Source organism: Grammomys surdaster, unplaced genomic scaffold (assembly GCF_004785775.1).
Source record: "Grammomys surdaster isolate TR1022 unplaced genomic scaffold, NIH_TR_1.0 126271, whole genome shotgun sequence".
Lineage (NCBI taxonomy): Eukaryota > Metazoa > Chordata > Mammalia > Rodentia > Muridae > Grammomys > Grammomys surdaster.
The window spans coordinates 10,786,381-10,802,383 of NW_021621071.1; the positions used below are offsets into that span (position 1 = coordinate 10,786,381).

Consider the following 16,003-nt stretch of genomic DNA (forward strand, 5'->3'; position numbering starts at 1 on the left):
CACTCACTGGGCACTCACTGGACACTCACTGGGCACTCACTGGGCACTCACTAGACACTCACTGGGCAGGATGTGGCTTCAGCTTTGGGTTAACAGCCCCTTAGTAGTTACTTCTAAACAGCCATCTTTCAAATAGAAAATTCTAGATTGTAGAGGAAAATAAATATGGAAGAGGCTAGGCTAAGCTACCATCAGGTGCGGTTATAGACAGACCCACTTCCGGAAGAAGTGATATGCAGAAACCAGAAGTTACAGAGACTTTCTTTCATGTAGTGAAGTCAGCCGTATATTACTTTGTAGGACACTGTATCAAACTACAAGCACTTAGGAGCCAGATTAGTTTCAATTTTTCTATCTGTGCATTTGGGAGTTTATTCATTGTGGAAAAAGAAGCATTATATATTACATGTTATATGTTATGATCTATATGTTGTAAGTTATATGTTGTAATATAACATATATAATCATGTCACCAGTCGGCTTGCCTCCAAAAACAAAAAGAATATAAAAGCCAGCCTAGATCTAAAATAGATGGCAGTGATTGACACTTCAAAGCATTTCTCTTCTCCAAGCTTTGATATTCCCACGAAGGATGCAGTGACTATTCAATAAAGCCTGGGCTCCTTCTGTATTTAGCTACTTCTCTCTCTGTTGCAGGCAAATGTCCCCAACCCTGCCGAAATGGAGGTAAATGCATTGGTAAAAGCAAGTGTAAGTGTCCGAAAGGTTACCAAGGAGACCTGTGCTCTAAGCGTAAGTACCACAGAGTGGCAGTATGGGTGCAGGGTTGCTAAATTAATGTCCTCTCTGGATCTATATAGTGTCCATGCCTGCTGCATGGTGTGTGGGCATCAGAGTTGACTTTCTGCCCTGATTGATGTATAGGCTTCTTTTACTTAGACCACGGGCATTGTGGGAATCTCTGAACATAAAATACTTAGGCACACAACCACATTCTTTCATTGTTTGGCTTGTTTGGCTTGTTTGTTTATCTATTAGGAGTTTTCTTGAAAGGAATAATCTCCCAGAATGCAGCAGTTTTGAAATCTGACTGAGAGTCTTTGTGTATGAGAAACATGATACTTAAGTAAAGGTCCTTCCTAAGGATTTTTTTTTCTTTTCAACTTTATGATTTTTTTTTTCTTTTCAACTTTGAAACTGACTTTCGGCCAGAAAGTGACTTCCGAAAAGAAAAGAAAAAAAATGGAGGAAGGCAAAACTAACACATTCTAGAGGAAAAGTAGCTATGCAGCTCTTTTAAAAGAAAGACACAGAAGAGTCGTGGAAACATACATAGCTTTGCTCTGCTCTGATTTTAGCTGTCTGCGAGCCCGGCTGCGGTGCCCATGGAACCTGCCAGGAACCCAACAAATGCCAGTGTGGAGAGGGCTGGCATGGAAGACACTGCAATAAGAGTGAGTAGCAGAGCTCTGGGGAGCCGCTTCCTCGGGCAGCCTGTACCTCAGCCCTGCTTGCCACGCCATTAGTGACACTTTCTCTCCCCCTGACCTCTGCTCATGTCTTCTATCAACTTCAGAGCCAACCTCGCTTCAGAATAGAAGAAGGCCTATAAAATGCCACCAGTTCTGTAAAACATCTCCAGAAATATTCTCTAGGTTAAATTAATAATATAGGCTACTTCAGTAATTCCGTGTGCTGAGGGAGGAAACTGATTAGCTAAAGTTGGTTTTCTTTCTTTCTTCCTTCCTTCCTTCCTTCCTTCCTTCCTTCCTTTCTTTCTTTCTTTCTTTCTTTCTCCCTCCCTCCTTTCCTTCCCTCCCTCCCTTCTTTCCCTTCCCTCCCTCCCTCCCTTCCTCCCCTTCTCTCCCTCCTTCTTTCCTTTCTCTCTGTCTCTCTGTCTCTCTGTCTCTCTCTGTCTGTCTCTCTGTCTCTCTGTCTCTCTCTCTGTCTCTCTCTCTCTGTCTCTCTCTCTCTCTCTCTTTATATCATGGCACTGGGAGTCCAACCCAAGTCACAAGCCTTGCTAGGCAAGTGTCCTGGACTAGCACTAAACTACAGTCTGTCCTTAAGATTTTAAGTGAACACCAGTATCTCCTGACCTCTGGCTTCAAGCTTTATCAACTTATATGCAATACACAATATGGATTTTGGGGACCTTTCAGTGGCACTGGACATATGCTTAGATGAGTCACTTCGGACAGGCCCATGGAAGCCCTTCCTGGGAAAATATTCTAACGCAATTGTGTCTTTCTGATTTATTGACTATCCCAGAAACTAGCCGTGTAGACAAACTGCAGGACTATTTTATACATGAGGATGAACCTTGATAAATCGAGCCATTCAGCATCGATGGGTGTCCTCCTCTATGCCCAATGCAGGCACTGGGACCACATGAGCAAGGAGGATGAGAAGACCCTGCCTCATAGGGAACACAGTCCAGGATGCAGAGTAGGAATGATTGACAGCTATACAAAATGACCGAGCTGTCTGTCCCCTAGAGCAGCCTCCTGTGCACGTATTCACTGTCTACCTTGCTTTGAGGAAAAGGAGGTATTGTTAAAGAAACACCTCAAGAACAGATTATTCCAATCTTGTGGTACCTCCAAAATAAAAAGATCTGTATTTGAATAAATCATACCTCAAATATTTTTTTCTAGAACAGTTTTCAGAGAGTAGTGCAACACAACCCAGAAAGCATGCCCACCGAGTTGGGTACAGAGAGGTACTTTTCACCCATCCAAAATAAAAGCAAGTTAGGAGCCTTCCTGCCTCTACCATGAGGAGCCTACCACGTTGCATTTCACTGTAGACCATACTGGTTCATCTGCCATCAAGGGTACCTCTGTCAGATGCATTGCACACAAGAAGATGGCCTGGTACTTGTTCAAGGGCGCACCTATTCTGGGGTGGCCACCCAGCTGTTTTGTACATTAACTAAGAGAATGGAACTGAAAGAATGGGATTTATTTTGACTAGGGGAGGTGACAGGGAACGCGTGAGTCACAGAGTTCTGGTAAAGAGCAGATTCCCAGTGGGGTGGCACGTTGGGAGGTCCTAGGCACCCGGGGGTCATAAAGGAGAAGGAGGGTCCTGGAGACCAACCAACTCTCTGCTTAGGCTCTCCCACCCCAGCAGGGAGGTTGGGCTTCATGGGTGGCAAGCCAAGCAGCATGGGAGCCGACTGACTTCAGTGCATTGTTGGCTCATGTTTGGACCGTTCTGTGAGCTAGTAGCCGACATACTGACAATTCAAAGAGACACACTCAGCAATGGGGCTCTGTTCTCAATAGCTGTTTGATGGCATGCTTGCATTTAAAAACCACAAGGGACACATGAAATGTTGGATTTGACTGACTCTGATGCACAGGAAGATGGAGACAAGATTTCTTTTTTAAGATGTAAATATTGTCTTGGATCCATTTTAAGAAAGAAAGAAAAAAGAGTTGGTGCCCCCAGCACCTCCAAAAGTTCCTGAATGGAAAGAAAGGAGGCTTCATAAACAGATAGATAGATAGATAGATAGATAGATAGATAGATAGATAGATAGATAGATAGATAGATGGATGGATGGATGGATGGATGGATGGATAGATAGATAGACAGACAGATGATAGATAGGCAGACAGACAGACAGACAGACAGATAAAGGAGTTTCATAAATAGAGCTGGAGATGGGTAGATCACCACTCTGAGCAAGACTCACAAATCCCACTGATAGGCATTAGTTCAAATCATAGCTCTTCTCTTCCACACCCGGCAGAGGTCCCGACTCCAGTAGAACTCGTGTGTTGCAGAAGTGTGATAAACTTGCTCCTGGGATCTATATGAAGAATGGAAGCAGCTATACTGAACCGTGCTCACACCAGTGAGGCTGGTTCGATAACGCAGTGAAAAGAATCAGTGATCAAATTCTCAGCAGGACCTTGGAGACCTCTGTGGCGTGCGTGGGTCCAGCCCTTCCTTTCAGGCATCTTGTGGTGGAGCTAGAGGCGTAACTCACATCAGGAGTTTAAGGGAGGGAGGGAGGGGGGGAGGGGGGAGGGGGGGGGGGGGTGCGGCAGAGAAAGTGAGCGCGAGAGAGAGAGAGAGAGAGAGAGAGAGAGAGAGAGAGAGAGAGAGAGAGAGAGAGAGAGAATTTTCTACACAGCCAAAATATATAGTGAGTGGCCGACCCAAGACAAAGCTTTTGGTGACCTTGAACCTGTTACTGCTGTTATCCAGGTAGCTCTGCACGGTCACTATGGTCTCACTCAGGGTTAAAAAGGAAACTAGTTTTATTGGAATGGTTAATGCAAAAAAATCCCAAGAGCCTGTTTTTGCAGTTTCTTTTCTTCTAAGCTGTGAATAATTTTTGCAGGGTATGGAGCCAGCCTCACGCATGCCCAGAGGCCAGCAGGCGCCGGGCTGGAGCGGCACACGCCTTCACTTAAAAAGGCCGAGGCGCGGAGGGATCCACCTGAATCCAATTACGTCTGGTGAACCCCCGCCATCTGAAACAGTTCAAGTTACACCGAGTTCGCAGCCTTTGTTAACCTTCCTTGTGTTGGATGCTCAAATGATGTTCATTACACTTTAGAATACTGGCCTGAATTTTATTAGCTTCGTTATAAATCACTGGGCGGATACTTACTCTTCCTTTTAGGTTTTCTAAGCGTGTCTAGCATGATGGTATAGATTTCCTTCCTTCAGTCCTTTGGGACAGATCTTATATTATGTCAGTTGATCAGGTTAAAAAAAAATCTGTCTTTTCAGTGTGTAGTTGACAGATACTCACAAAAATCACAACACATTTGTGGTATTAGGATGGGAAGCATCAGAACGGTTAAACTGGGCAAAGATACATAAATCATAAGGTTTTGGATAGAGCAGGTAATATTGTTTAAGCTACAGTATTTCCAATTTTATTGTCAAATATTTGGACATTTGTCTAATTAATATTTTAATTGCCTCCCCCCATCTTGACTGTGTACAATCGATTTCACCCTTGTTGTTACTCTAGACAGTTCAGTTTTGACGGGGGAAACAAAGTTAAAGGAAAAACATTACACTGTGTTAGTGGCATTTAAACAATATAATATATTGTAAACATGACGAAATAAGGAATAGGATGTATGAAGTCTTTGCATTTGGATGGAAGCAATATAATATATTGTAAACGGAACACAGCTCTTACATAGTAAACATTTTATACTGTTTGTATGTATGAAATAAAGGTGCTGCTTTCACTTTTGGAGTGTTGCGTGGGGGTCTTTGTATGACTTCTAGCAGATAGAAATAAAAATGGCTGCTGATTGGTGGTACTATCACAGAGGAGAGAAGAGGTCCCACCTCAGCGGCCCCTCCCCCTCCCCCATGCCCCCCACCCACACACACCAGCTTTCTTCCTGTACCCCAGCCCTGCTACAGGACACTGCTGTCACTGCCTGCAAGACTCCCAGTTAGGTCACATCTCAGCTTGCCGTATCTTTCAAGACATCTGCTCTGACTAGGATGTACTACTGAGCCCGTCTCCACTTCTGTTTTATCGATGTAACGGAACAACAGAGACCAGTTGTGATTTAGGGGACCGCAGCTCTGTGCCTGCCTCTATGGTCTGATAAAGCCTTCACGATACCCTGGGTTATAGCAGAAGGCAGAAGGGTTAAAAAAAAAAAAAAAAGGAAGATACAAGAGCAGAGGGGCCTGAGCTTGTGTTAGAGGCAACCAAATGTTGGGGTAACTAACGCACTGGGCAAGAACATCACTAATGGCATCACTAACGACGTCACTAATGACGTATGGAGGCAGAAGCCTCCTGATGCCATCATGGCTTATTAAGTGACCCTGCCCACAGCTGCCTTGGGAATTATACTTCCTACATTAGAACTCTGCGGGGGAGGGCAGTCACTTGAAGCCATAGCGATATCCCACTAGTAGACGGCCTACAAAGACTGGTTGAATGCATCGGAATCTTCCAAATATAAAATCCCGTTGTTTGTTATGTAACTTATGGACCCCAAATACAGTAGGTGTTATTACCCTATAAAGCAAATATTAACGTTTCCTTTATTATAGGTAGGAAGCCATTTACCCCAGGACACAAATGATAGGCACAGAGTTTAAACCATGCCGTCCGATTCCACAGAGTTGACACTGCCGCTTTCCCTGTTTACGCATGCGCTGCGAATCTCACCAGGAGAATCCTAGAGAACAGTTTCCCAGACATGCCGCTCACCCTCCTTCTCTAGAGGGTAGAGAAATTAGGCTTTATTTCATACATAACCTGGATCCAACAGAGTTGTTTTTTTTTTTTCCTGTTGGGGGAGTGGCTTGATCAGTTGTGTGATACAGGAGGTGAGATACCGGAAAGGAAGTTAGACTACACGCAGAATTACAGGCTGAAGCAATCTACGTTGACCATCTCCCGCCCTATTTAATTATGGGTTCCACTAGACATTTGTGAGGACACTGGCCGGGGGTGTGTCTCTGCTGGTAGACTGTTTGCCTGTGTTCGATCGATCGACAGAACCACATAAACCTGTGCATGGTGGCAGACATCTGTCATCTCAGCACTCAGGAGCTGGGACAGGAGATTCAGAAGCTCAAAGTCATCCTCTTGTACATAGTGAAAGTTTTCCTACAAGTTATTTTATTTTTCTTTATTCGTCTGATTATGTATGTGTGGGTATCCTGGGAGGCCAGAATGGGGTGTCAGATCCCCTGGAGCTGTATTCTCAGGTTGTTGTGAGCCACCCGACATGAGTATTGGGAACTGAATTCCAGTCTTTTACAAGAACAGTAAACATACTTTACAACTGAGCCAGCTTTCTAATCCCACATACTGAGTTTGAAGCCAGTCTCTGTCTCAAGAGGAGGAGGAAGAGGAAAAGGAGACTAGTATGTGCACCATAAAAACCAGAAATGTTTAAAAGGCAGAGAAAAATATAAGCATAAATGACAATATTCAATATCCAATTCATATACACCCAAATGATATAAAATACACCTGAAAGCTTTATCTAGCTAGGTAAGGTTTTATTGATTTATATTATGTATTTAGATTCTATATGTAACTGGCATTCTCTGCCACTTACCTAATTACCTACATATGGCCTTTATTATTTGGTTGAGCATTGAGGACTCCTGGCTACTGGGTATATTATGAATCTTTATCCAAAAATATTCTCTTGGTTACTTTGTTAGTTTATGTGGAGCCACAACAGTGGAATCCAGCTTTAAAACAAAGACTGAAAATCGTTAATTCACAGGATCTGAAATGATTTTTGTTATTTATATGAAGTTACCCATAAGGGAAGTAGGAAGGCATGGGAAGAGAAGGAAGAGGAACCGGAGAAGGAGGTGGGGGAAGGAGGAGGAAGGGGAAGAGGAAGGGGAAGAGGAAGAGGTAATCGAATAAAATACCTTTATACATATTTTAGCAAAATGGCCCAGCCAGTAAAAGCTCTTGCTAACTGACAGCCTAAGTTTGGTACCCAGAAGCCGCAGGGTAGAAGGAGAGAACTGTGCCAGTTTGAATGAGAATGGCTCCCCAGGGGATGCTGTGTTTGAATGCTTGGTCCTCAGTTCCTGGAACTGTTTGGGAAGGATTAGGAGGTGTGGTCTTAGTTGAAGAATGTGTGTCAGTGGGTGTTTTTTGAGGTTTCAAAAGCTATGCTAGTCTTAGTGCTCTCTCACTCACTCACTCATTCTGTGTGCGTTTGTGTGTGTGTGTGTGTGGTGGGGCTTGGGGATCTGACGTAAACTCTCAGCTATTATTCCAGTACCATGCTGGCCTGCCAGCCTGCTGCCACATTCCCTGCCATTATGGTCATGGACTCACTCTCTGAACTGTAAGCAAGCCCTCAGTAAACTCTTTCTTCTGTAAAGTTGTCTTGGTCATGGTATTTCATCACACCAATAGAACAGTGGCCAAGAACCAATCCTGTAAGTTGTCCTCTGAATGCCACATGTTTGCTACTGGCACAATCTCCTCTCTGTTGGGGACGGGTTCTGATGCTTTGTCTTATTTCAGCTCACAAAAGCAGTGCTTTCAGACCTGAGGGTCCCTGCTCCCAGCTGGCTTTGATTGATAATAAAGAATTGTCATACAGGCAACGGCTGGGCAGAAACAGAGGCGGGACTTCTAGATTATGCAGGCAAGGGGCAGAGAGAGAGAGAGGAGTGACAGAGAATCACCATGATGGGGAAGGAGAAATATGAAACTTAAAGGTCCGATGCCACGTTAATGATCCATGAAAGTGGCCCTAGAGGCCACTTCCCCTGTTGGGTCTGGGGTAGCAGAGATGAAATACAGATTTTAAAAGATATTAACTCAGTGTGGTAGTTTGAATATGCTTGCCCCAGGGAGTGGCATTATTTGGAGTTGTGGCCTTATTGGAATAGGTGTGGCCTTGTTGGAGTAGGTGTGGCCTTGTTGGAGTAGGTGTGGCTTTGTTGGAGTCGGTGTGGCTTTGTTGGAGTAGGTGTGCCACTGTGGGCTTCAGCTTTAAGACTCTTACCCTACCTGCCTGGAAGCCAGTATTCTGCTAGCAGCCTTCAGATGAAGATGTAGAACTCTCAGCTCCTCCTGCACCATGCCTGCCTAGATGCTGTCAGGCTCCCGTCTTGATTATAATGGACTGAACCTCTGAACCTGTAAGCCAGCCCCAATTAAATATTGTCCTTATAAGAGTTGCCTTGGTCATGGTGTCTCTTCACAGTGGTAAAATCCTAACTAAGACACTCAGGAATACCAGAGGGGGGTGTTTGTTAGCTGTGGGGAAATTTAGAAATGTCCAGCCATCGAGCTAGTCAAGGCATATCAAAATTAGCTGGCAGGCTCACATACTGGGAGCTAAAGCAGTTTAACTAATTTATCGCTATACCTCTCCACACAAAATAAGTAAATATAAAAACAGTGAGAGGCTAAGGTACTAAGGGCGGGGGGAGGCAAAAATACCTGAACAGGTCTGGAAAGATGTACACTGTTTGGCTTGGCAAGATGAAACATGCAGGGAAAATAGGGAAATAAAATGAAGTTTAGACAAGAAACAAACAAACAACCATGGCGAAGAGTGAGGTTAGTCAACAGTCAAGCGGTGTAGACAAACCCTGGTCTCTGTGCTCTGGTTCAGCCACTTTCAAGAGAAAAACCGTCGCTGGTTTGGCTACAAGTCTCAAAAAGCATAAATAGGAGATAAAGTCATTTCTCAGACGTTAAATCACAGGAAGTATGTTCATAAAGGAAAGAAAGATTGAGAGATGTAGATCCGGGGATGGACAGATGCCTCGGTATTAGGACAGCTTGTGGCTCTTGCAGAGGACCAGAGTTCAGTTCCCAGCACCCAGACAGCTCACAACCACCTGACACTCCTGTTCTAGGCGATCCAATACCCTCTTCTGGCCCCCGAGGTCATCAGGCATGCATGTGGTGCACAGATATACATATGTATAGGCAGACGCCCATATACATGAAATGAAAATAAGTAAATATCGTAGAACTGAAAGGGAGAAGGGGGAAGGGAGGTAGGTGTGGTGGAAAAGTTGCCTTTTGCCATCCTTCAAAGACAACACATCTTCTTCCACATTCACTTGCAGAGGAACTGCATGAAGAAAAGTCAGAAAGAAAACTTTCAGTCAGGGTCTTGCTTCCAGGCACTATCTGTGGTGGTTTAAAAATGCTTGCCCCCGGGAGGGGCACTATTTGGAGGTGTGGCTTTGTTGGAGTAGGTGTGGCCTTGTTGGAGTAGGTATGGCCTTGTTGGAGTAGGTGTGGCCTTGTCGGAGTAGGTGTGCCACTGTGGGCTTGGGCTAACCTTCAGATGAAGATGTAGAACTCTCAGCTCCTCCTGCACCATGTCTGCCTGGATGTTGCCATGTTCCCACCTTGATGATAATGGACTGAACCTCAGAACCTGTAAGCCAGCCCCAATTAACTGTTGTCCTTATAAAAGTAGCCTTGTTTAGTTAGGAAAGATGACAGAGGTTCTGGTTAGTCAACAAAATGATGGACTGGGTATTAGGTCTATCTTGTACCTTACTGATACAAATTGGTATAGTTTGCTCTAATTGTATTTTGAAAGAAAAGTTTTATCTTAACAGGAAGGGTGATATGTAGGAGGAGCTATGGTGGGAGGAGTAAGGAGAAGAAGAGGAGGAGTAAAGAGAGGAGGAGGAGCTAGGAGATGAGAGAGAGAGAGAGAGAGAGAGAGAGAGAGAGAGAGAGAGAGAGAGAAAGGGGGGGGGAACATGGAGGCAGATGTTCACATGTCTCTGCCAGTCAAAGATAGTTGGTATATCTAGGTTGGGTATTGGGTTACACTCCTGATTGTATGGGCATCTTGTTATTGAGCATTACCAAACTTATAAAGCCTTTGATTAACATTAAAAACAAATTTTAAAAACTGCCAATGATACACAAAGAAAAAAAAAAGAGTAGCTTTGGTCATGGTGTCTGTTCACAGCGGTAAAACCCTAACTAAGACACTACCTCAAGACTATCTGTTTCTGCCACACTCTACAGTAAGTCCAGTTACCCTACCCCAGGAGAACTTTATTAAGCATCTTGATTTTTTTTAACACATTTCTTGAAATTCTTATCACCATCCCAATTGCTTTCTTACACGGTTCTTCTCAATCTGGGAATGAGCCATTTTCCTATCTCAATTTATACATAGTGATCCTTGTGGCAGAATGATCTCAGAAGTGTTGGGCCTTCAGTCTGCTCTAAATGAAAGAGAAGAGAGATTTGTCTCCTGTGGGCTCTCATAATGCTGGTGGCTCAGCCCAAGGCCTTTCCCATGGTATTCAAGCGCTCCACCACCGAACTACATCTCCAGACCTTCCTTTGGGTTCTCAGAAAAAGGCCAGAGTGCCATGTATCCCATGACATGCTGGATAACACACACAGAGCAATAATGGAGCGCTTTCTTTTCATATTCTTCCAGAAGTCACAAGTATTCACAGTAAAGTACAATTTAATGAAGGCATTTCCACCTAGAATGGTACCAAGGGAAGGAGCCTACTGGGATGAACAGTTCCTCGATTGGATAATGGAGAGATGTCACCATTTCAAAAGACTTTTTTTCTGAAAGCAATAAAAAGGAAAAAAAAAAAAAAAAACAAATGCCTCTCCAAAGACTCCTGTCTTTGGAGTTTTGTTGTAATAATTCCTACACAGTTTGTGCAACTGGTACAAATATAAAAAAATTTTAATAAGCATGTTGAATAAATGTCTTCCATATGGCTTAAGATTAAGAAATAGAAACCATACACAGGAAACTGACAGCGTAGAACAAAACACTCAGGTGTTCCATAAGCATCTCAGTTCTTAACTTTTAAAGATACTAATGTAGTCTCCAAATGTAAATTGATTTTTCACCTGTTTACTGACTCATAACTGATAAGTAGATAAAAAATTACAAATGAGAAACATTTTAATAAGCACCTGGAATCTTAGTATTTCCCCTGAGCAGCAGGTCTGCCTTCCTACACATGTTCAGCTATTAAAATGACCTGACATTTCTTAAAAGTTCAAGCCAACTAGATGTCCACAGGTGACAGGAAAAGCTACACAGATGTCAAAACGTCCATAAAATCCAACCAGAGGGTCATTGAAATGGACACAGTTCAGAGTGAATACTCAGCTCAGTGTTCCACTGGATGTGACAATGAGCAGTTTCATAGTATATGTGTGTATATGTGTGTGTATGTATGTGTGTTTGTGTGTGTGTGTTTGTGTGTGTGTGTATGTGTGTGTTTGTATGTGTGTGTGTGTATGTGTGCATACACACATGTTTAGACTTGATTTCCTACCCTAGGAACTCACATCATGTGCACTCAAGAAACTGTTTTTAAGATTTGTAAATCTAGAATACTTCTGGTCCCAGGTACTTTGGGTCATTACATTGCGCCTGACTGAGTAAGTTTACATTCTCTGCCTAGCCAGATGACTGTCCCTTCAGTTTCCTGCTGGACAAGCCTTAAGAACCAGTTAAGTCAGTGACCATTGCAAACTTCTGAATTAATATTGCAAATACAAAAACCGGAAGGAGCGGGGGGCGGGGCAAGTTAAGGGGACCAAATAAATTTGCTTTAGGTTTTATTCCAGTGAAAGTCTTTGAACATTGGTTCCTGATTGAGGAAGAAAAAAGAAAATGGGTAGTTTTGAATTTACAGCTCACTAGGGAAGGATACTTTACATAATTCTGTGGACAATTCATTATAACCAAAAAGATCACTTTGGATTAGTCCAACTTCTGGCTTCTCTGTTCTTTGTTAGGAGACAGACGCATGGAAACCTGGCCGAGCTGGGATCATAGGCCTTTTGACAGACAATGAGTTCATCCTAGCCAGGGATTCCTAATTCAACAAAGAGCCACTGACACTTTCCAGAAATCCCACAACAAATGTCTCCAAAGCCCCAATTAGTCTTGCCTTGAATTAAGAAAACACCCAAAATTTAAAATAAATAAATAAATAAATAAATAAATAAATAAATAGTTTTCCCCTACTCTTTAAACACGAGTAGTTGCTGAGAGTTTGAACTTGAGGCAAAGATGGAGCATACTTTTGGAAGAAGCAAACGCAGACACAAAGCCATCGGGGACCCTCTTCAATAGTGAACCCTGGGCTTATGTCGAAGGAACTGAGCTATAGGTTTCTACTAGAGCTCGAAAGCTCTTTGGCTTTCAGTCATTTAGAGAGTCTGCCATGGCTTGTTTATTTGGATTGCATACTGCCTTTCTCCTAAACCAAAATCAGACTGAAGGAACAGCTTCAATATAACCAGCCGAAGCGACCTGTAGGCAGGAGCCATCCTGGCTCCACATGTAAGCCACCCTTGAAATCACAATGGGAGCACAAGGCTATCCCGTGACAACCTGCCTCCATGTAAGTGACTCTCAAACATACCAGGGGAAGTCATTGTAAAAGATGTGCCTTTAAAGAAAACAGGGACCTTTGAAACAGACTATCAGGTTGAAATAGAAACAAGTTGGAGCTACCCTGGCTTTGGCCAAGCATCTATTGATTTTTTTTTTTTTAAATATGGATGTCAACCAGAGATTGACAACTTAGCTTCGTGCCTGACTGAGATCCGTGGCAAAATGGAGTCAGAGTAGAACGGATGGGCTTCCAGCTCGCCTGTGTTATTCTACCATGAATGTAACACCACCAGCCTTTAAAAGACGCTGTGGAAATGTAGATTCACACTGCTCTGCTAGGGGGACTAAAGACGTCCTAAGACAAATGTGGGGAGGGGAGGGCGCGCGGGGGCGCGGGGCGGGGGAGGGCGGGGGGGGGGCGGGGGCGGGGCTAAATAGCATTTGAAAATGCTAATGAAACAGAATAGAAGCAGAAGATGTCCTGTAGAGATGCCAAAATTCTGTCCTTCAGAATGCTAGTTTCTCAAACATTCATAGGAATTAGATGGAAATAGGTTCTGGAATCAAATATATACAGCAGACAAGGACCGACAGACCAACCAACACTGGCTGAGGGTGTCGGTGCCCCAGCATCGCTCAGAGCCCATATCGCACCAATTTGCTGTGTATCCGCAGAAAAGGACCAGCAGGCTGGGTTCCTAACTTATTTGAATAAATATGCCCTTTTCTCCATGAAAGCATTTTCCAGGAACAAAAATCCAGTGCAACACACATTGGGGAGCACACTCCTGGCTAAGTAGTTTGAAGTACCTAAAGTTGAGTCACTCCTAGACTTTTTTCCTCTTGTGTTTTTATTCTTGTACTGTCTGTTTGAAGCTAATTCAAAGGGAATTGAACCTTTTAATTTACAACACAAAGGACTTGTGGTTTGAATTGTAAATCAGTTGGTTTTAGGCAATTTCCCTATTTTTCCCCATGTATGTATTTCAAGAGAAATTGATTTGTTTATTTCAGATTTGTAAAGATATAAGAACACTGGAAAAGTAATTCTTATAAGGACTGGGGTTTTTTTGTTTGTTTGTTTTGTTTTTTGTGTTTTGTTTTTAAATTCAGACAAGGTCTCACTGTGTAACTGACTAACCTGGAACTCCAACTCGCAGAAATGTCCCATCTTTGCCTCCAAAGTGCTGGGTCTAAAGGAGTTATGCCTTCACATCCTGCTTGTAAGTATTTTTAAGCTTAGATTAAAAAATTTAAATTTATGAAATCCTTTTTATCAACCCAAGGATAAAGAGATCCTTATAACATGTTCATTTTTAGGGTATAAGGTTTATCTACCATGTCTAGCACTGTGAAAAATACCAGAAAGAGAAGGAGGAGGAGGGAGGACAGAGGAGGGAGGAAGTAGAGGGGGAGAGGAAAGAGGAGGAGAAAGAAGAAAAAGAGGAGGAGGAGGAGGAGGAGAGGTTGGGGGAGGGAGGGAAGGAGTGAGAGCGAGAGTGAGAAGAATCCTTGGGACAAAGATCTACGTTAAAGGCATGCTTCTATGTGGTCTAGATCCTTACTTCTGACATCTCCGGATGGTCCACTGACCCATTAATGAAGTCCCCCCACGATCCGTCTATAGCGCCACCATCAGGGACTGAGCCTTCAAAACATAAGCTCTTGAGAGGGCATTTCATGTCCAGACCTCAGCAGTTCCGGAACACCCAGCCTGTGAGGAGCCCCACGGACTACCGACAAAACACTTCCGTAACCATCTCAGGAGTCCACTTCCGGTGAGTCCATCAATTCTTCATATCCGTGACTGAGGGCGGAAACGGCTGGCAGAGAGCAAAAGGTAACCATTCAAAAATCAGTAAAGTGGACAGTGTGTCAGGGGAAATGGGAGACGAGGAAGGAAGAGCCGGCTTTCCATCCTATGTTCTCTCCCTGTTTGATCTTATTCGAGACTCTAAGTGATGCGCCTTAAGCTACATGTGGTCATCTTGTCCTCCTGACTGGACTTCCTGTCTCCCCAATGGTTGCCTCCCAAGCACTGAAGAGTTTGGTCATGTGAGCACTCTGATGGAGATGATGGAGGTGGAGGTGATGGAGATGATGGAGGTGGTAACCTTTCCTTCATATTGAATACTGATGTCCTTAGAGCCAGATCTTCTGACTACAATTAATTGTTCTTCTTTGGGGTCCCAGACAGGGAGCTTCTATATTGGTGCCGAGATTTGATGGATGATAAGGAAAAACATCTACTTTTAGCCTTGATAAATGAAAGCTCACTAGTTTAAACAGTACGGTAGCGGCATAATGACTACATCCACTTAACCTGAGGATGACAAAGCTTTGCTAAAAGTTCATAACACAGAGCAAGCAAGTGTGTGTGTATGTATATATGTGTGTGTACGTATATGTATATGTGTGTGTGCGCACACGCACAGGCATGCGCATATTTGTATGTGTGTATCAGTTCCCCCAGATGGAAAGAAGGACATGTCTACAATGAAGTAATGGCAGCTAGCAGCACCAAACAGAGCTCCAGCGACTGACGTGAATGGCTACTGGGTAAATAGATACATTTCCCCCTGAAGCCAGGAACTCTGTCTATTGTCTGTTATGAACCCCCCTCCCTATCCTTCCCCCAACCCTCTCCCCCACTCCAGCGGCACTGGATTTAGCCATTACTCTCGCTCCATCCTGGTGCCATTTTTAGCAGTTGCATTGGGTTCCATAGCAAATTACCACAAAATCAGAGCTGCGAGTTGATATTTTTCCTCATAGCTTTGGAGGACAGAAGTACAGGTTCAGTGTCACTGAGCAGGAATCAAGATGTTGTCACATCTCTCTGAAGGATCTGTGGGGAGAATGTCTTCTTTCCTTCCCTCATTTCTTGGCAAGCTGCCAACAGTCCTTGGCTTGTGAACAAAATCTGAAATGCCATAGTTGGGCTGGTGAGACGGTTCAGTGGTTAAGAGCACTGACTGCTCTTCCGGAGGTCATGAGTTCAATTCCAAGCAACCACATGGTGGCTCGAAACCATCTGTAATGAGATCTGATGCCTTCTTATGAAATGTCTGAAGACAGCTACAGTTTGCTTACATATAATAAATAAATAAAAAACCTTTGGGTGAGCAGGACAAGAAGAAGAAGAAGAAGAAGAAGAAGAAGAAGAAGAAGAAGAAGAA

The 16,003-nt window shown here is 43.6% G+C and overlaps 1 protein-coding gene across 2 annotated transcripts in view; it reads left to right on the forward strand.

Moving 5' to 3' along the window:
* Positions 1 to 5,190, forward strand: part of Wif1 (WNT inhibitory factor 1) — a 71,009-nt gene extending 65,819 nt beyond the window's left edge. Inside the window, exons 8-10 of one of the 2 annotated variants that reach the window (XM_028759105.1) lie at positions 658 to 753; positions 1,320 to 1,415; positions 4,319 to 5,190. In XM_028759105.1, the coding sequence (XP_028614938.1) occupies positions 658 to 753; positions 1,320 to 1,415; positions 4,319 to 4,440 (314 nt within the window). In that variant the 3' untranslated portion in view covers positions 4,441 to 5,190. The remainder of the gene's footprint in view (positions 1 to 657; positions 754 to 1,319; positions 1,416 to 4,318) is intronic. The other variant, XM_028759106.1, reaches the window with a different exon arrangement.
* The last annotated feature ends 10,813 nt before the right edge of the window (positions 5,191 to 16,003 follow it).